Below are 21,757 nucleotides of genomic sequence, written 5' to 3' on the forward strand. Positions count from 1 at the left end.
AGGTAGAGGTAGTCGGTTCACAATTCGCACTCCTCGTGGAAGAATGGCATAAGTGGAGTTACGTCAAAACAGAAAAATATAACCCACCTCCGGTCCAATCTTGTAACTCTATCGACTAATATTGTAGATAGAGTTACAAGAAATGGAGAGGATGTGGGTTATATTTTTCTGTATCTAATGCAGCAATTAACGTTTTTGCCGTAGCTCCACTTATGCCATTCTTCCATAGGGGGAGGGAAATGTCAGAGAAATCCTGTAACATGCACACCAGGAGGAGTCCATCCTCACACTCTGGAACTGCGTCGATCTCGTACTATAACGGTTGCAGAGGAGCTTCCCCTCACACGTCAATTAGGTTGTGGAATGAATTGTCAGGAGCTTCCCGCTGGAATACTGCATGGAGTCCTTCAAAAGGGGTTCAAAAAAGGGCCTAAAGGGTTGGCAACGCGTTCGTAATGCTTTGGTGTTGCAGGCGTTCATAGGCGACGGTGACCGCTTTCCATCCGACGGTCCGTATGCTTGTTTGCTACCAACATAATATAAAAAAAAACAAACAAACCAAATTACAGTCGAATTGAGTACCTCCTCCTTTTTTAAAGTCGGTTAAGATTTACATTATGTACTTTTTTCCATCAAAATTATCATTACGTCCAATCGTGCGACCGAACAATCCAAGGTGAAATCGCGTTCAAATTGAGTACGTCCTAAAGAAAGGCCAGATCAAGACTACCCTTAACCGACGTGCGTGTATGGATAGCATTTATGCGTTGATGAGGCGAGAAATGTATGTCAGGTACGTAGCAAGTGGAAGGCTATTATAAGACAAGTGTGGTATAGTAGAGTTCGTAAAAGAGATCGTCCAGGGAAATGCTGCCACCTTGCCTATTTCTGCCGCCAAGCAGTAATGTTAGCATTATTGCGGTAAGGGTGCTTGTATAATTACATTGTATTGACTTGTCAACTCATGTCTCAGGGCGCAATGACCATGCCCCTCAAATCTTTGCGATTTAAAGCTCTGAATGGCACTGCAACTGTTATGGACAACCGTATAGCTTACCATCAGGCACACGACTTGTTCGTCCCGCCACGTGATGTTATAAAAAAAAGAACGACTTATCATTTCTATTACAACACAGCAATAAAACCATTAAAACTTCTTTTACTCAAAGCATACATGGATTTCGTAATCTTGGTCCATCGTACGAGTCATGGATGCGCTTCTTTACTCGTCAGGCCGTTTTTAAATCTGTAACTACTTCGTAAAATACCGACTGCCGACTCTTTTCTTACTAATTCAACAAAGTTAGTTCCGCAAATTAATCAAGATTAGAATCAAGTGCCAATGCGCAAAAGTGTTTAAACTAGTCGTATGCACTATACAGATGGCACGGGCATTACATCATAAAAAACAACCTGTAGATACTAGTAAAATAATGATGTAGCAACCCTACGTTTCGAGAGAAATGTAGACATTTACGCGCTGAACAGACGGGAGTTCCCCTACTTGCTCTTATTATATATACTGTGGTGTGTGCTAAAGGGGGGAATAAAGAGGTCCTGCGCTGGGTTCCAGGTCACTCTGACATCGAGGATAATGAGGCAGTGGATGAACTGGCAAAGGCTGGTGCTAGAGAGGCCTTCATTGGCTCCGAACCCTTTATAGAGATAGCACACAGCCTGGCAAAGCTCACTCTGCTGAACGAGAGCACACACGTTTCTCGAAACGTGTGACTACAGGACCGAAGGTCTTGAGCATTCAAAAGTCCTGATAGCTGCCTACAGTGCTAATCACTGCAGGGAAGCTCTGTCCCTGGACAGGAACGGCATCAGAATGCTGACTAGAGCCTTAATAGGGCATTGTGGCTTGAAAAAGCACATGTCAAATATTGGGCAGAGAGAAAACAAACATTGGCTGCCTAATAACGAGCGTTCGAAGTTTCATACTGGGAAGGCACAGGCCACTCCCAGAGGACATAAAAACTATCGGAGCCAGAAAAGTCTTTCGGTTCTTTAATGCTGTTGGTCTTTGCTCCGAAATGTAATTAGTGGTGATCACAATAGATCAGGTAATGGTCGCAGTGGTGAGAGGCATAGGTCCCGAATGAAGCCACCACAGTACAATAAACAGTCCAAGTGGTAAGTTAGCGTCTGACGCGTGCCAACATTAGGTCTCGAAAAACCTACTAGAGCTCAGTCCGCCATTGATGATAGCCGCACCAAAAATATTTCCCGTAGCAGTATTTCATATCACCGATAAGTTTTATTTTAATAAATTTTCAATTTTCTGTTAATCATTCATCGTAGTCCAGCTACTGGCCGCAAGATGGCAGCACGTTGAATAAAATTTCAATAATATAAAATCAAAACATCGTAACTTGCAATAAAGAGATTGAACTTTCAACGATATAGCGACCGGGTAAAGTTGAAATTATATTAACAATGCAGAATTTGTTACATCTTTTCAAATTCGAAACTATGACCAATCATTATCAAGATTGCGTAGTGTTTATCATTTGTTTGTGTGCGATTAGTAATCGAGTCTTAAGGCACCTATGACACTTATGTTGAGTGTGTGCGTTACCTAAATTGTTGTTTTTTCTTCCGTGAAGCCACCCTCATAATAATAATGTGGTAAAGAAGTAAGAAATGTTGCTTCTTACAAAAATAATATTTTAATTCCTCTACACGACGACATTTTACTGCTATATTACGCAATTCAACTTTCTCTAAGGCCTTATGTTTACTTGACAATCAAGACGCTTAACGAGTCATAATAATTGTTTATGAGCCGTAGCATTTGGAATAATTATATTTTATTTGCACAGACTTCGACAATTTCAAAGCCGTTTATCGTTTTCATCGCAAATAACAAATTTATGAAGTGAAAAAATGCAGTGTAACAAATATAATAATAAAGTATACAGGGTGTAATCGTTAAGTGTGCCCAAGCGATTATTCCGTAAAAACAACCTTCAAACGATAAGAGCAAAACGATATGAATAACTTTCTATAAATAAGATTGTAAATATCCTACATTTTAACGTTTAACGCTCCTTTTAAAATTTAGGTATACACAGAGTCTCCTTTCACTGCTATATACGTTATAACTTGGACCTTTTCAAGGCGAGAGTGAATAGGCGTTATTTAAGTGCATACAAGATCGTCGACCTCATCGTCACTTTCCATCAGGTGAGACGGAGGTCAAATGCACACTTACATTTGAATAAAAAAAACACAAAAATGTTTTATTTTTCCTCTTCAATCTGTATTTGTGACATAAAAATAAACACTTTATTCACTAATGTGATACAAATACGGATTGAATACAAGAGGAAAACTGAAATACTTTTGTTCATAAACATCAATGTACATATCTCCCATGCATTTAATATGACATTCCTAGAGGTCGTGCGTGTGGTGGTAAGCGACACGCCTGTCCATAGCAGTGCCATTCCAAGCATTAAATCACAAAGATCTGAGCGGCGCTGCCATTGCGTCCGTCACCCTGAGACATAAGTTAAGAAGTCCCGTGTGCCTGTAATTTCATCAACACCCTTACCCTTTCTCTCAACACCCTAACTCTTTCACAAGGAGATCTACTGCTAATAAAATGTAATTGAATCATAAGGTTCATTTCTATTCAGTTTAAATTAAACCGTATGACTAATTTTAACAAGCATTCTTATGTGTCTAATTATAGCTGAACCACAATTGCATCTTACTATACAGCCGCAGTAGGATAATCTTCTATCCCGGCTCATAATTAGAATGAGTACGGTTGCCAATATATTTGTATCTCGTGTGTAATTCAATTTTAAGCGATCATCTGTCACTAGTTCGTCCAGGAAGGTACTGCCACTTTACCTATGTCTGCTGCCAAGCGGTAATGTGAGCATTACTGCGTTCCGGTTTTGAAGGGTAAGGGTGCTGGTGAAAGTACAAGCACATGGGACTTGTCAAGTTACGTCACAGGGTGACGGATGTAGTGGCAGAGTCCCTGAGATCTTTGTGATTTAAGGCTGCGAGTAGCTTTTTAGCTGCTATGGATAGGAGTTGCTTAACACCCTGCGCACGACTTGCCCGTGTTGCCACTTGGGATCATAGAAAAAAAAAGTGATCTTTGATTGGAAGAAATTACGCAGACATTTTTGATAGACGTGCTGCAATGAACGACACGATTGGACCTTGTTGCTTTGGGATTATAACAGCCTAATCACAAAATTTACATTCACTATCGGAGTTAATCTTAAACTGCGTGTAGTGTAACTGAGTTTGCGTAGTAGCGCAGCAATACTGCGTTTTGTTTTTGCAAATGACGTGGCAAACGAGGAAGTGTTAGTGATTTATCTGATTGTGTCATACGGTATTTAAATGCACACGGCAACAGGGCTCAACTGAGACTGGAAGATCTACGATTTCTGTAACGAGTCATTTTCAAAGACAATTTTGACGGTTTTTGTGGCTGAATAAATTTCAATTTTCAAAAGATGCCGCCAAAATTTACATCTATATTCGTGTGAAAGCAGTTTCATTAAGTATTTTATTCAATGTATGGATGTTTCAACACCATCATATTCAATTATTTTTTTGTAAAATCACTCCACTAGTTTGTTATAATTATTAATAGAAAGTTCGAACACTTGGAAAACATTCCTTCGATCCAGCCAGATTCGAACCGACGTTTCCTAGCAAACCGTGCCAGACGCCATACCAAATAAGCCACGGAACGAACCAGCGTACCTCACTAATTTTTCTATGTGCTTGTTGTCTGATCTTTGTATTTGGTTTTTAACAACTTTTTAGCCGTAGCGCCATCTATGAGAAATCTAAAATAATAGTAATAATAACGCACACACTCAACATAGCCCCGCACTAGGGAAACCCAGTGTCGCGGGTGCCATAGACACACACATAGACAACCACAATGTACACGAAACTCACGAGAGAAATAAATGTAGGCCATACAAACCTGGAACCTCTGCGTGGCAGTCCGGTATGGTAACCATTCGGCCACGGAGGCAGTTAGTATTTCGTTTTCTTATTAGTATTAGTAAGAAGTTTTATTATTTATAAATTCTGCAACATGAGGTAACGGTCAGATGTGTCAGATTTTTCTTACAAATTTGGGTATGGTGGCAATATTTCCGTGAACTCCTGAGCTCTATGCTAATAAAAGGTCCAATCAGGTTAAAGGTGTTTTTCTGTGTGTTCGATTATTGTATTAATAACTATAATCACGAGCTTCATTGAAAAATCTTTATACCACAAAGTAAAAACACAAAACCTTCAAGTTAAAAACGGTTTATTTCTTAACAAATGGCCGTGATGATATCACGACGTTAGATTTACTCAACTTTTGATGGTGTTTTTTAAGTTATTTTGCTGAGAACAAAGTTATGAATGTTATGGCCATGAGTTAGAGCTTTATGTAAATAATACTCTAACGTGTCAAACCAAAACACTGCAAGGCTTAATAAAGTGTTTTGTAACTTCAAAACAACAAGAATCTTTCTACTGTTATCAAGGGCAAACATTTTTTTACCTTTTTCAATAGGAATAGCTTATTAACCATTGACCTACCAACAAATGGACGTCGCCGTCGGGTCTAATACAAAAACCACGAAAAAAATATCCGATGTTATCATACACATTCGTAGTGACATGTAACGAAATATGAAAAAAAAAACGGAAACATTAACTTAAATTGTAACGTCATTGCAGTAATGCCTAATTTTGCTTGCAACAATTTAAGGGCACAAAACACAGTATTCAGCTTCTACTGGAAACTTAACAAAATGCACCATATTTAGTTTCGACTGAAAATTACTTGAACATAAGGGTGATGGAGCTGCCTTAATTGTAAATATTAATTATTATATTATTATGTCGAATTTTGTACAAATTCACTTAAAGAAATAATTAAGAGTTGGACAGAAACATACATACAAATATTACAAATGAAAAAATGATTATTTTGTGCACTATAAGAAATGTACCGATATTCCAAGTAAAGGTAAACTCAAATATCCGTAATTCCGAAAATCGATTTATTTATTGATTAATTATATATGATTAATTTTTGTGTTTTTCACAACGAAATAATTGGCTTTTGTTTTGGAATATTTCTAAAAAAATACATTTGACATTATGAAAATTCAAGTTGACATTATTTCGGGCAAATGTATTTTCTGCCTTCCGATAGGTAATCTCAAGTCGTAAAACGAGTACAACACTATTTTGTTAGTTATTGATAACGTTTAATAATAAATTATTTTAAAAATAAGATTAAAATCTAAAGCGACTCTATAGTTTATTTGTTCTAAATATTTCAATCTTTAAAATAGTTACTCTTGTGTAATAATTTATTATTCCTAGATTTATTATACAGCTAGATCTAAAAGCAACTGCATTCCATTGGTCACATACTAATCGACAAGATCTTTTTTATCTCACATTCAGCTTAACTATCATGATAACATCGACGATAAAGTGAATAGTATCTAGACAAGATTGTCGAGGAATTGAAGAAAAACGTGTCTGAAGCGAAAGAATCAATATTGTTTTAATAGCACACTCCTGGAGATATAATTCGAGTCACCTTGCATTTTTAATTTTAAATACCCTAAGCTTAAACGATGTTTGATCATGGTGAGATTGATTCACCTTACCTCTCTCTACAAGGCGCAACCCCCGCATACCCAACAAGACGTTTTACTTGCAGAAATACAGTAATAATCCTTCCTTTTACAATCCCCGGGTATTTAAACGAGTAGTAAAGCAACTTGCACTTGTATAGATGTTCACCCATTCCCTTGACGCTTTAGTATTAAGTAAAATGTCAGCAAACTTAACAGTAGTTCTTTCTTGTTACTTCAGAATGTAGTGTCAACATAAGTAGAGTTACAATCTAGTACAGAAATTTGTTATATCATATTTAATTTGTATCAATGTAATTTGATTGTTATCTGCTTTGTTGTCCATATAATAATAAATAAAAAGTATAATGCAATTTTGATACTAGTATCCTCATCAGCTTACACGCTTATGTCCACCCACTGCTGGACACAAGCGTCCCCCTGAGCACGCCAAATCTCCCGGTCCTGGCGGTCTAATCTCGTTCACCATCCGACATTCTTCCAAAACAATTACTGTCCAATATTTAATACTCGTCGACATCGGTTCGAGTCCGGCTGGTTCGAAAGAATTTTCTCTAAGCGTTCGATCTTTGTATTAATAATTATAACAAACTAGTAGAGTGATTTAGCAGAAAATAATTGAATATCAATTCAATAATAATAATAATAACGCACACACTCAACATAGCCCCGCACCAGGCAAACCCTGTATCGCGGGTGCCATGGACACACATATAGACAACCACAAATTACACTTAAACTCGGGAGAGAAATAAATGTAGACCATACAAATATTACTCCCGTCACGGGAATCGAACCGGGGACCTCTTGCGTGGTAGTCCAACATGGTAACCGTTCGGCCACGGAGGCAGTACTTTCTTCTTTATTTTGACTTCGGTTAAAAATACCCAAATTTATAGTTACAAAGCTTTGTCATTGTATAGTCGATATCTCAAAAATCAAAACCATGGTTACCCTACAGGGTAAAGTGTATATTAAACGCTCATTGCCCCACAAGCCCTCAATGCTTACTCATATTCATACAAGAAAGTCATCATTTTAACATTATGTGTTTACTGTCCCCTTTGTTCTATAACCAGATGACGTGGTTTGTAGAATTTAGAACTTTGGAACGCTGTTAAGTTTTTACACCAGCTTTGTGACCTATTTTTAACGCCGACTTGCTATGTAGGACGGGTTGGCTGACGGACTGTGGAAGACGGCCTGTCAGAAGGTACGTTGTGAACAATCGTATATGAAGTGCTGCTGCGATTTATTTTTATTTATTATTGGGATGGATCTGTTAAATATCAACTGGCCACGTTGGATCGAGTTGAAAAGCGTGCCAATAGACTTATAGGAGACTCAGATTGAGTAGACGCGAAGCCGCGAAGCCTTGAACACCACCGTAAAGCTGCCTGCTCAAGTATTCTCAGGATGTAGACAACCACACCAATTTCCTGGTCTCAAAGGGAATTCATTTCCAATTTGATCCTATGGAGAATCGAATGCAGGACCCTCATCCAGCATCCACAGTACCGTTGGGCCACCGAGGTCGTCATATCACGGAGATTATTCGCCGGCATTGGAGTAGAATTCCCTGCCTGCAGACTTGTTACCTGATGCAATAGGCATCGTCACTTTCCATCGGCGGATATGGAGGTCAAATGCGCAGTCTCCACACACGGCGTTTATTTTAATAATGGAAGGGATCCTTTCAGTCCCTGTGCAGGCTCGCTTGCACATATAATAATGTCCTTCCCGTATAACCAAAAAGTTGGGTAAGGAAAGCACTATAATCAAAAGGGATAATATTATTTGATCCTCGAAGATATAACTGATCTATTGTAAATGTGCACTTTTTTAAATAAACGACATAAATGAGCTGCATTTTAGGTAACATTATCATTATATTTAAGCATACTAAATTAATATTCGATAGTCAAAAATAATATTTCATCTCTTTTTTTCATATCAGTCATCTTGGTTGCGTCCTCCATTCAGTAAGTTAATATATGTATATTAAAGAAGCACGAGCCGAGCGAGCGCGCCGCGGCAGCGGCCGGCGAAGCGAATTTGCTTGCGTTTCCGAACATGGTTTCAGGTTTTTTAATGCTCATTTGTTTATATACATTGATTTAATTTCTTTTATGTCTCAGAGAAAAAGGATCAATCATTAAAAAAGATGACCGTTTAGATTTTTTTTGCCTGCTGCTTATGCAGATTTAAAAAGATCATTTAAATACATAGCTAATCAAAACTTAGAACAAGATATGGGACTGATCTCAAAACAGGGAATTCCCTGCCCCATGATTACCAGAGTGTATAAAAATAACTCCAGGTATCCAGAACACCCAGACTAATAGAAGTGGGCACCACTCCATCTAGCGCCCTGAAGTAGCCGCTCCACCGAGGTGGTCAATAGTTGACTTTCGTGTTTTTACTAGCTCTTAGAAGTCCCGCAACCAGGCGTGGGTTTAAATTTAACTTGTCAGTCACAGTGTGTTTAATTAAAGTGAAATCAAACCACCACCTGTTCCAGTCTACATACTTACACGCTTGCACAATTAAAAACTTAAATTTCGACAGAGTACACAATGCAGTATGACTAAATGTGATAGACAATAATGTTGACTTCGATTCTTATAGATTATCGTATGTTATCTTGACTTATAAAAAGATAAATTTGAAAAATGTACTGTTCCGTATTTTATAAATAAAATATAAAGTAAAAAGTATTATATCACTGAATAGACATGACAGTACTTACATTGTATTCAATGCCATCTATCGAGTTTCATGTTATCGTTAAACGAGTAACGTTAATAAATAATAAAAGAAACGTTCTAAAGTTATATAATAAAGATGTGGAAAAGTAGGTTTTTGAAGTTATCTTACTCATGGGCCGTGGTGGACTTATACGATTTTACTTATACATTTCTCCTTATATATTTGTCACATAGATATTGTATTCTGTGTTGTTGTAGTTCTTTTGACCTTCATAGGCGAAATAAACTGAAAATTGTTTATTTGTGCGATTTTTCGGTACGAAACAATTTGGTGTATACAGTAAATATACTCTCTACCAAGAATCGCGGACATATATTCTCATAACAAATTACTATAAATCATGGTTTTCATTCAGGGTATTATCAGAACGTCAGTATCACATTGGCATTACAATTGTACTGCCCTATTTAATTACATAAGTTTTACATCACAAATTATAGATTACTTTAAACATTATATGTGTATATTAATTTATAGATGTCGGTTTACTTATTTTACGAATTATTTTTGGCGTCGAAAAATTATTTTACGGAGTAGTAACAACCGTTTGTTAACATTATATTTATTTTATGTTTAAATGCATTTAGTGGCAACACTCTTATGTAGATAGGTAGGGTAGAGAGTTAAAAATCTTTATGCCCATAAAGAACGGACCATTTTCTGTACTCGTCAATCGGCAATATTGTGCACGTGACAAATTATCAAAATGCTGTCAGAGTTGATGTTGTCTATCATTTAATTGTTTCAATGTCCTAAAGAATTCTGAGTACTGCTTTACAAATGTGGATTGGACATTTGCTTTACGTAAATGCATGGGAGTAGCAGGATATTCAGCTTTTTGAATAGAGGTGTGCACAACTCTCCTTTTTTTTACAAATAATAAGTGCGCATTTGACCTCCATCTCACCTGATGGAAAGTGACGATGAGGTCGTGGATGTAGCATGCACACCTAAATAATGCCTATTCACTCTCGCCTCGAAAAGGTCCAAGTTATAGCGTTCGGGGAACAAGTCTGCAGGCAGGGAATGCCACTCCCTAGCCGCTTGCCAAACAAATGTGGAAGCGAAACGCTTCGGGCGAATCCGGGAAATATCCACAACATAGGGGTGGAACCCCCGCCCACGTCTGGTCCCCCGATGATGGAAAGGGGAAGGTGGAATCAAATAATGCAATTCCATCGCACACTCTCCGTGATATATCCTGTAGAATACCGATAAGCTGGCAACTCTGCGGTGGTGTTCAAGGCTCTGCAGCTTAGCCTATACTTATTCCGAGTCACCAATAAGCCTCTTAGCACGCTTGTCTATTGAATCCAAGGTGGCCAGTTGGTATTTAGCAGAGCCATCCCATAAGTGGCAGCCGTACTCTATACACGACCTCTCGGAAATGAACTCCACATATCGATATAGAATAGAATTATTTATTTCGGACCATGATCCATAATAGTTAGTACAATACAAAATTACTTAATTTTAGTGAAAAGTGAGTCTAGACCACTACCCTACGCACGTGTAGTTGCACCCAAAGATATAATATAAAGATATAATACTTTTTTTTGTCAATTTGCGAATTAACGATAGTCGATGTACATTACACACGTGCAGGATTATGGCGTTGGTGAATGGTAATATGACTGAGAAACGCTTACTGACTCGCTCGCACACGTCAATCTGACTCCAGGAAAAAAAGGACGCTAGCTATTGTTTGTTTTTATCACATTGACAGCCCGACGAAAATGTTCGCAACGGCTATTTGACAAGCAATCCCAGGCAACCAATTGCAGGTTTCTTTTAATCTGTAGTTGTATGTTGTGTTGATATGGAATTAGATTTTTAATATTACTTTTGTTTTTGTTCGAGTGTATTACGGTTAAGGCAGAATATTAGCTAGTATCCATAGCCGTGCAACAGAGCTATAAACGCATCTGGCACATTCGTTTTATTATCCATTTATATTAATGTAATTCAGAAAGTCATAATTGAAGTATTCTTTTGCCGGTCTTTTGTGTAATGCAGTTTTTCTTCGAACTAGTAATGGTGGCACTGCCGATTTACCGCAAGATGTCACGGGTCTGTTTAATTTGTTTGTGTCAAGTTGGTGTACCGAATTGCATATATTGTATGCTGTGATAAAACTGTAGAGGAAACCGCGTGCCGAATCCTAATAAAATATTCAGATAAGTGAACTACGAATGAAATTATCGTTTGCATTAACATTATTTACTTCACTGTCGAATGTACCGTTTGTTGAATGGAATACTTTTATTGTTGTTTAATTCTGTGCGAACGCCGCTAGATGACGTTAGTTGTATTTTACATCGCGTTATCAAGATGTTGATATGACTAGAAAGAAAGAAAGAAAGAAAGAAAGAAAATAATATTTATTTGGTCTTTACTAGTAATACAAAGTAAATCTTAATATTAAACATTGAAATCCAAAATGGTCACCACTCAGCATTTGTCGGGTTGTGCATGCAAAACAACCCAACGCTGATTGCTATTCTGTGGTGGCCAAGGAACGGAGTGGACGCCACCGACAACGAATCAACAAAACATATCTTAAATTTAAAATAGCAAAATAAAGCACTTTACGGAGAAAGATATTTATATCTAAATACCTAATATTTATATATACGTAAAATTTTGTATGATATAATCTCAGTACAGAGTACTAAAAAATCGACCTCAAAAGTACGTGGAATTACGTCTATTTGCTAAGTTTTATTGAAATATCCCGTAGTTCGCCACTATACAGGACTTGACACTGGAGATAATAAACATCGGTTCTCACTACTCAAAGTATATTGAGAGAAAAACGCCTTGAATTGGAGAAATAGCAAAATCAACCATTAAAGTAATTGCTCCTTAATTAAAGTTAGGCGCTATTTATAAAAATGAATCTTCATGCGTGAACAGCCACCCTTCGAGGTGGATGATTTTCTTCAAAATGAAATGGGACCACTATGGAAGTACCCCCTTTCCAACAAAAGAATTATGAAAATCGGTTCACAAATACCGTAGTTATCGCATAACATAAATACAAAAAAAAGAACATACACTCGAATTGAGAACCTCCTCCTTTTTTGAAGTCGGTTAAAAATAATAAATAATGTACATATATATAGTAAATATTAAAATTTATAATTAAAATCTATGATGTAAAATAAATAAATAAATAAAATCTATATCTAATTCTCCTGTTAAAGGGATTATTAATCTTTAAATGAACTTGTATAAATTTAATTGAATATAATGATTCATAAAACGTGAATTCCCAAACTAACTGCTATTTGTCACATATTTTTTGCCTGTTTAATAAATACAGTTTAAATTTACGTTTGAACGTGCTAATTGTGGCACATTTTCTAATCGGAGGAAGTATATTGTTCCAACATTTCGTGGCAGAATAACGAAAACTACCACGAAATGCTGCTGTACTATATCTAGGGCAAACCAGGCAAAAAGATAATCTAATGTGGCGTTGCGAAAACGTAAGTTTTCCAAACAGATACGACGGATTTTTATTTTGTCCGCATAGTTCAGCTTAGTCAATATTAACGATTCACGAAGGTGAATCCGTAAATCTGCTCTTAGGAACTGGCGTATCTGGTACAAAACTTTTAACCTGTAGAAACAATTTCTTACAGTATCTATCACATGCTTTTCGAATTTTAATTCGGCGTCCATCATGACACCCAGGTTACGCGCCTTCCTGCTACAGAAGCTTCACTTGGTCTGAATGAAATGTACACCTGAAGATCATCCGCTTAAAGATGGCACTTACAATTTTTTATGCATTTAGAAAGGTCAGTGCTGTACAAAATGAACAGGATGGGACCCAATATAGATCCCTGAGGAACTCCCCGAGTCACGTAAGAAGCAGTTGACTGGCTTTTTTTTCCATCGATACCGCACAGTTCGACTCGTTGTGATCGATCTAAGTGATAAGGTGGGGCATATTTGTACATGTTAGATATCCTCAACAACCCAGACGGCATTTTCACTTTCGTCAATATTTATACCTGATAATTATTCTCGTTGGCGAGGAAGAAGGTCGTAGTTCAGCATGTGCGCAAGTGATTGTCTCCTAAGGCACGGAGCAAGGAACCAAAGTCCGTATCTACCTGTAGGTAACCAATCACAAACTCGAATTTATTTTGTCCGAAATAATGTTATTCGAATGAATGTTCGAATTTTCAATTCCCCGAAAACCAAATTATAACGAAACCGTTATTCTTTCAAGATATGTTGGATATTTATCTCAGACACATTAGGTTCGGTTAGGTTTAAAAGAAAAAAACATTTTGCTCTCAAAATTACTTTCGAGGTCATGAAAATTCGGGCAAACGTTATTTGTGGAAAATGTCATTACGGACTTCTGATAGGCAACCCCACCTGTAAGCTTTGTTTCTAATACGGGTTAATAGCCTTTTCGTGCCCGGCGGTGCGAACAAGGCCATCAGTGGTCAAGTGCTATATAACCTTCAGAATAAAACACTTAAGCATCCTTATGGCGCAATAGACTCAAATCTTTCTCTTAACATTGGAGGGTTATTACCTGCATACAACTATTATAATAAATATTTAGTACCTATTGGTACACCAGATGTCGCGATGAGTATCAAATAGCTTTTGGTGACATTACAGGCACATGAGTCTTGTCAACTTATATCTCAGCGTGCTCATAAGACCTTTGAGATTAAAAGCTTTGTGTGGCACTGCAACTGTTACGGATAGGCGTGTCGCTTACCATCAGTCACTTGGTATTATTATTGGTAACATTATTAATTACATTACGTTACAATACATTACATAACCAATTAAATTGAATTTTATTTACCGAATATTATAATTAGTAATGAAATAAATAATTACGAATTACATTAAAATGAATTTAATTCACATTAGAAATAATAGTACAACAATAATTAATTTATTTAAATTTTAAAAATGGAGTGGCCACTTACATAGTAGCACGCATCGCATACTGTTCTTACAATTATATTGGCCGAATCGCTCACTCTCACAAGAAAAGACCAATATCTCTTCCGTATTATGGTGAAAAAATCGTCTACTCTATTCACGGGAAGCATGCCAGACGCACTACACCGTCAGGGCAGCCGCAGCATAGCGCGAAATGCATTATTGTACTGAACTCTGAGTCTATCAAAGCTCGCTTAGTGTAATGGTACCACAACTGACTAGTGTAGAACGCCTGACAGTAAGCCCTATACAAGTTATTGTTACTTGAACTGAGCAATGAGCGTATCGACGCGCCAACATGGTACTCTTCATGGCTACAGTCCGCCTCTGTCGCTCCAAATCCTCATCGTCTCTCAATTTTGCGGTAAGTATATGCCCTAGGTATTTAAAACTCGATACATCACTTCGTACGGTGTTATTCAATACGACAAGCGGAATGTTGTTTTTTGCCATACTTAAATACCATTAGTACAGTCTTTTTAACATTATACTTGAGGCCATGCAATGCGGCATATCGTTCACAGATCGAAACCAGTGTCTATAGTCCAGTGATAGAGATTAATATTATAAAAAAAAGATCATGGGAGTATAATTTAGGAGTTAAGGGATCACTTTCAAATGGCATTTCTTCTCTTCTTGTACAACTTTCTTTTTGTTCTCATGCACCTTGTAATGTCATTGTTTTTCTTTATTTTATTTAATATCGTCATCAACATTATTATTGTTATTATTATTATATTAATTATGAAGTAGAAATGAAATGCTGAACCTGAATCCTGAATTTGAGGCACCCTTGTTAAAACATCAACAAACACAACAATAAACACGTCTACTACTGGACGTATTTTTTGGCGCATGTGACAACCCCCGCTATGCAACGCGAGTGTGCGGCGAGTATATGCGAATGTGTGCGTCCGTACACGGCGAGCGGTGGGCGTGCACACATACAAGCCGCAAACATTTGTATGGAGTTAACATATTTGTCTCATTTTACTATGGTAATCGTACGTCTTACACAGTTAGTACAAAACTAACAAATATAAGAGTCAATTGACAAGACGGACGATATTATTGAGATTTTTTTGTGAAATAACTCCAATAGTTTTTATTATAATTATTAATACAAAGATCGAATACATACAAAGATTTTCTTCGACCCGATGGGACATGAACCCACGATCATACTGCATCGTAGTATTGCTCTTACCAAATGAGCTACGGGTCAAGTTATCGAGATGTCAAAATTATAGGTGTTTTGTGAGCTAGTGGCATCTAGTGAGAGATTTTAGAACCTTCTTCACCGCAGCCAGCTCCTTTACAGGTGCCTCAACTGACTCAACTAGATATGGCTTCTTGATCAAATGTATTATTGAGAAATAACTTCACTAGTTTTTACTACGAAATCTCTTCTATGTGTTCGATGTTTATATTAATAATCATAAGATGGATGATAATATAATTAAAATAACAATCGAATAATAATAACAACGTTTATTAACAAAACTTCTAAACGACAACTTTACTATACGTACCTACTAAAAAAGAAGCTATTTCTAAAGCTAAAATTAAGTAAAAACATTTATCTATTTTTTAAATAAATATACGAAATTGATTCTTGATACTTGTCTAGATCTCGTATTCTTGTCCGTTAAAGGGTATGAACATAGGGAACATATTCAATTTCCTTGGTTGTTCCTAGAAACATTAAAACCACTTAAATATGAACGACTATTACAGGCTTATATGCAGTGGCGTAGTGTAGGGGTTACAAAGGGGGCCATGGCCCCGGGCGGCACAACAATTTTTAAAAATTATTTTTGTATACCGGAACCACAGAACAATAAATACAGTAGAAGTGATTAGTTAGCGTCAGGCGCGTGCCAACATTAGGTCTCGAAAGACCTACTTGAGCTGAGTCCGCCATTTTTGCTTTGTATGGTATGGTTGGGTCATTCTTTCGCGCAAATTCTCAAAAATCGTAGAAAAATTTATTGTGCTGTTTCGGAGTGCAAACTAACCATATCAAATGTATGAAACCGATATAGGTTCTGACGCGTCACAACACGAAAATAAATCCAGCTTTAGGCCATCATTTCTAAGCCATCATGCGAAAAATCTCCACATTACTAGTGGATGATGGAGGCAGCCGTGTTCCGGAAGTTCACCGAGTTGCATGTTCTACGTTTGAGTCGGTGAGCCGCCGTGAGTGCTGGGTTCATCCAGTTTGCTATATAAGCAATTAATTTTATAATGTATATGTACTTCGTCAGCCTGTAGTGTGACTGTATCGTACAATAATCCTAACATTAACATAGTTATAAGGTGTGTTATGTTATTATAAGGTGTGTTATTTTGACTGGCTCCGTGGCCGAACGGTTACCATGCTGGACTGCCATGCAGAGGTCCTGGGTTCGATTCCCAGGCCGGGAGAAATATGTGTATGGCCTACATTTACTTCTCCCGTGAGTTTGGGTGTAATTTGTGGTTGTCTATGTGTGTGTCCATGGCACCCGCGACACAGGGTTTCCCTAGTGCGGGGCTATGTTGAGTGTGTGCGTTATTATTATTATTATTATTACTAACTTACTAATTTGTATGACTATGCTGTGTGAAAATATTTTTTTTGTTAATCTTCCGGAGAGATCTCGTACAGTTTCGTACAGTATCGTATCTAATTTGTACGTAACAGAGTTCATTGTGCTATGTACAATTTCGTTACAAAACATTCGCATCTATCCCATTCCGTAGCAACGTAAAATTAGCCTTACGAGCGTAATAATCGTAGGTGCAGTACATTACGTTCAAAAATATATAAACTAGACAGAAAATGAAAGCAATAATATTTCTGTCAGATAGTTTTCCGTAGAGCATTCCGTAACAGTGTTTGCTATACTAACTCTAACCTGGGAAACTCTAATATTTTATTCTATAACAGATGGAGGTCGGAGAAAAATATTGTCGGGGCAGGGGTTTCCATTACGTCTGGTATGCTTTATGAAAATAAAAAAGACGTTGCTTAAGGACGTAATGGATTTGTCCAATATTCTAAGATCCGTCACGTCATCAACCTAATTTGGACGTCCCACTGAAGTCAGCTGGGGACACCACGCTTTCCGAGGTTTGTGAACCTTCTTTGACGCGCAGGTTTCAAATGAAATTATTTTATTCGTCATCATGGGTACAATAAAAATGTTAACATTTATTTTATAATCGCCATGACGTACCATCAAGGCATACGAATTATACTACCATTATTAAGTTAGTGCAGCTCGTATGTGGAATAAAATACCTGCTAGCATTGGTGACAGTCCATCGGGTGCATCATTCAATTAAAAGAAATTAATAGAGCACTTTCTGTTAAACTCGGAAGTTAATCAGTAACATATATATAAACTAATAATTTGTTTTGATTAAATATATATATTGTGTACGTGTGTATTTATGTAGGTATGTAAAGTTTATGTAGGTTTATTATCTCAGCCATATTTATATTGTCGCCATTGATAATTATATTCACATTTGTTTTTAACAAATGTATTGTACAATAATGTCCCGCAGGCTTAATTTATTCACCACAGCTAGGGTTGGCTGGAAGAGATCCCTTCTAGAGATAAGCTCACCTTCGTATATGTCCTCTGTAACTTGTAATTTTCAATGCCATTTATTTGTGCAATAAAGAATTATCAAATTAATTATACTTGTCCAATACTTCGAAATAATAATTATAATAATCATTAACTAGTAATAAATCACTGATAATAGGCTTCCACCTTCACGGGACAGTGAAAAACCAAGTCTTAAAATCTATAACAGTTAGAACATCAAAACAAAAGTAATATAATTAAGATAAATAATCAATGTAAATAAATCAATGTCAAACAGTAACGTTCGTCTCAATAATAAATAATAGATAAATTTATGTATATAAATTTATATAGTTATATTTCAATTAAATACTCAAATAAAAGCGTTAACTGTAATGACAATTTATTCTAGATTTTTGATGCAATTGCGATTATACTCTTCTCAGATAGTGACGTTGTACGATTTGTTTGGCGTAGTTGTTTAGGACGTCGTGCTGTTGTAACTACAGAAAAAAATTAAGCGTGTCGTCGTATACATAAGGCTGTTTCATACACATACAAAGAAGGCAAGGTCAAAATTTTTAGGTCTCGAAAATAGTTTCTGCAACTGTCGGTCTGTTTCAGTCCACAGATTGCCCTTATTTACCTTTTTTGAGCCCAAAAAACTTTTTTTTAATTCTAATGTAGGTGTGCATTTGACTTCCGTCTCACCTGATGGAAAGTGACGATGAGGTCGACGATGGAGCATGCACACATAGATAATGCCTATTCACTCTCGCCTTGAAAAGGTCCAAGTTATAACGTTCAGGGAACAAGTCTGCAGGCAGGGTATTCCACTCCGTAGCCGTTCGCCATATAAATGTGGAAGCGTAACGCTTCGTGCGAATCTTTGGAATATCCACAACTTAGCGATGGAACCTAAGCCTGCGCCTAGTCCGGTGATGGAAAGGGGAAGGCGGAATTAAATCGTGTAATTCCAACGCACACTCTCCGTGATATATCCTGTAAAATACCGATAAGCAGGCAACTTTACGGCGGTGTTCAAGGCTCTGCAGCTTCGCCTTTACTAATTCCGAGTCACCTATAAGGCTCTTGCCACGCTTGTCAATTGAATCCAAGGTGGTCAGTTGATATGTAGCAGAGCCATCCCAAAGGTGGCAACAGTACTCCATACACGACCGGACTTGTGCTTGATACAGCCGAAGCAACTGTCCCGGTGTGAAGTAACGCCTCACCCTGGAAAGGATGCCAAGCTTCCTGGCTGCATCTTTGGCCATGGATTCAATGTATCTGCCGAAGTTCAGATTGGACGACAGATCCATTCCAAGTAGCTGGAGACGGTCGGCTATTGGTATGGATATATCACGAAAAGTCGGAGTCATCTCAAAGGGACTCCGTTTAGTGGAGAATAGACACGCCTGCGTTTTGGTAGCGTTAAATTTGACAAGATTGGCATCGTCCCAATCGGAGACTGCCTTGAGCGTTAAATCTAAACGGCTAACCATGGACTCGATCGACAAGACTGGATTTCCTCTCCACTGACCTTTGCATTGGTCAAGTACCTATCTACAACTGTGCTGTCATCAGCATACGCAAAGGTACCTGGAATTAACATATCATTGATATGCAGCAGAAAGATAGTTGCAGACAGTACGGAACCCTGAGGAACTTCTATCGCCATATGTTCGGAAGAGCAGCCTTCTAAGACCACTCGAAAGGAACACGTTCACTCAAGAAATCCGAGATCCAATTGCAAAGGTCAGTGGGAAGCCCGTAACGCGGAAGCTTGCTTAAAAGGCTTGCGTGCCAGACCCTGTCAAAGCAAAAACTTGTATTATGTTGCTACTATTACCCTAAAAATAAGATACCTAATCGGTGTGTTTCAGCTACATAGCTGAGGTAAACTACAAGTAAAGCGTTTTTGTTTACCACCTTAGACAATTTCAAGAGAGTGTATGATTGTCGCATCACGATGTTTTCTTTTACCGAAAAGCTCATGGCATATTTCAAATAAAATTTCGCACATAGATTCCGAGAAACTCTAAAGTACTGCTTGGGGTCTGTCACGGAGCAGCGTAATTACGTATTATTTCTGAAAGTCCAAGCATCAGAGCTATTTGGGTTCTAACAGAACCTATTTTATTCTGTATTATTTTACATTACAATTTGCACGCTCATCAGTTCGCTGCTGCAATGAAAAGTTTACCTTAATGATTCAGACATAAGGATGATCAATTACAGTTATGCAGTGTCATATGATGACCTCGGTGGCAACGGTTTTTATACAGCTGGATGAAGAGGTTCCGTTTTCGATTCCCGGTAGGACCAAATTGGGAAATGAACTTTTCATTCACCAATAAATTAAAAGTAATAAAAAATATAAGCATTTTTATTTATAATATCTACCGATCTATCGACCCCTACAATCAGCACTCGCAGTTAAGAGGGAGCATGCCAAAATAAGGTTTTGACGTTGGCTCCGCCCAAATTTGTGAAACAAATATATGCCTGAAGTTCGCGTGACATGCGACAGATGTTGAATTTTGCGCATTAAAAGTACCAAATTCGTTTTAGCGGAATAACTCTAAAACTAAAGGGATTAAAAAAAATCAGCAGTGACAGTAGTCGATCATGCATAAATATAATTAATTATCTAATTTTTGTCCTAATAACCTGTAGCATTTCGAGGATAAATAGAAAAAATGTGAAAATTAGAGGTCATTTCGTGATTTTTATCTATCGAGGAAACTTTATTGTTTTATGTTTCTGATTAATGTCTATGCTTGAATATATTGTGTAGCTACTCATACAATATTTTATTTTTAACTTTAAAGTGGATATACCCCTCTAAAATCAAATCCAAGATTTGGAATTTTTCCTCTGCTCCCTCTTAAGCGTTCGATATAGAGAGAAACTATTCGTAGTTAATGCTCTAAAGAACAGTGTTATACGGTGTACTAAAGGAGTGACCACATCTATTAAGAGTCTATACTACCTCAAATGGCTTTGGTTGATTCCACATAATAGTGAAAGTGTTGAATTGATCATTTTGCAAAAAAATATATATAGTAAAATTGAATTGTACGGTGTGAAAACAAAATTCCAAAAAAATTTCACGATAGAAAAAAAAACACAAACTTATATCGAAATTTTACAAGAAAACCGCTAAATCTAATATTCAATACTCCAATGGTTTTAATTTCATTTGTAAAAAAAATAATTCTCCAGTATTCCTGCCGCTCGACCCAAGTAAAATGAATCGTATTCGGGAAAATTTTGAATACGAGCTGAGGTAGTATCAACTCTTAATTTTCTAAAGAACAGTGTCAAGCCAATCAGAAAAAACATTGTCTTCTCGACCGAAGACGCGAACCATATGTCTTTTTCGCTCTTATTACATGTACATAAAGTTGTTCGTAACCGTTTTAATGCGATTATGTTAATGATAAACACAATGGAATATACATAATAAGTGACCTATATAATAAAAAAAATTCTTTTGACTTACCGGAGTCCTTCTGCGAAGTAAAGTACCAACAGGACTTGGTATTTTCGTCGGTGTGCTTGCATGCGGGCTGCGTGCTGAAAATAAAAAACAATGTTATTGCATTTTGTCAATTTTCGCGTACTAAAAACTTAGCTGTACAGTCTTAATCTATTGCTCAATAATGACAATAGCAAAGATTTCTTTTTTTAAACAAAGGCTTTGATTTCAACATTCACAGCCTATAAACATAAATTTTATTGGTAAAATGAAACTATATT

The 21,757-nt window shown here is 37.1% G+C and overlaps 1 protein-coding gene across 2 annotated transcripts in view; it reads right to left on the reverse strand.

Annotated features, from left to right (window-relative positions):
* Positions 1-21,757, reverse strand: part of LOC113233604 — a 97,494-nt gene that overhangs the window by 56,127 nt on the left and 19,610 nt on the right. For both annotated transcript variants that reach the window (XR_003310721.1, XM_026468758.1), the window contains exon 2: positions 21,501-21,574. Coding sequence is in view for 1 of the 2 variants with exons in the window: in XM_026468758.1 (XP_026324543.1) it covers positions 21,501-21,574 (74 nt within the window). In the remaining variant the exon portion in view is untranslated. The remainder of the gene's footprint in view (positions 1-21,500; positions 21,575-21,757) is intronic.

Source organism: Hyposmocoma kahamanoa, unplaced genomic scaffold (genome assembly GCF_003589595.1).
Source record: "Hyposmocoma kahamanoa isolate Upper Pololo Valley unplaced genomic scaffold, ASM358959v1 79, whole genome shotgun sequence".
Classification (NCBI taxonomy): Eukaryota; Metazoa; Arthropoda; class Insecta; order Lepidoptera; family Cosmopterigidae; genus Hyposmocoma; species Hyposmocoma kahamanoa.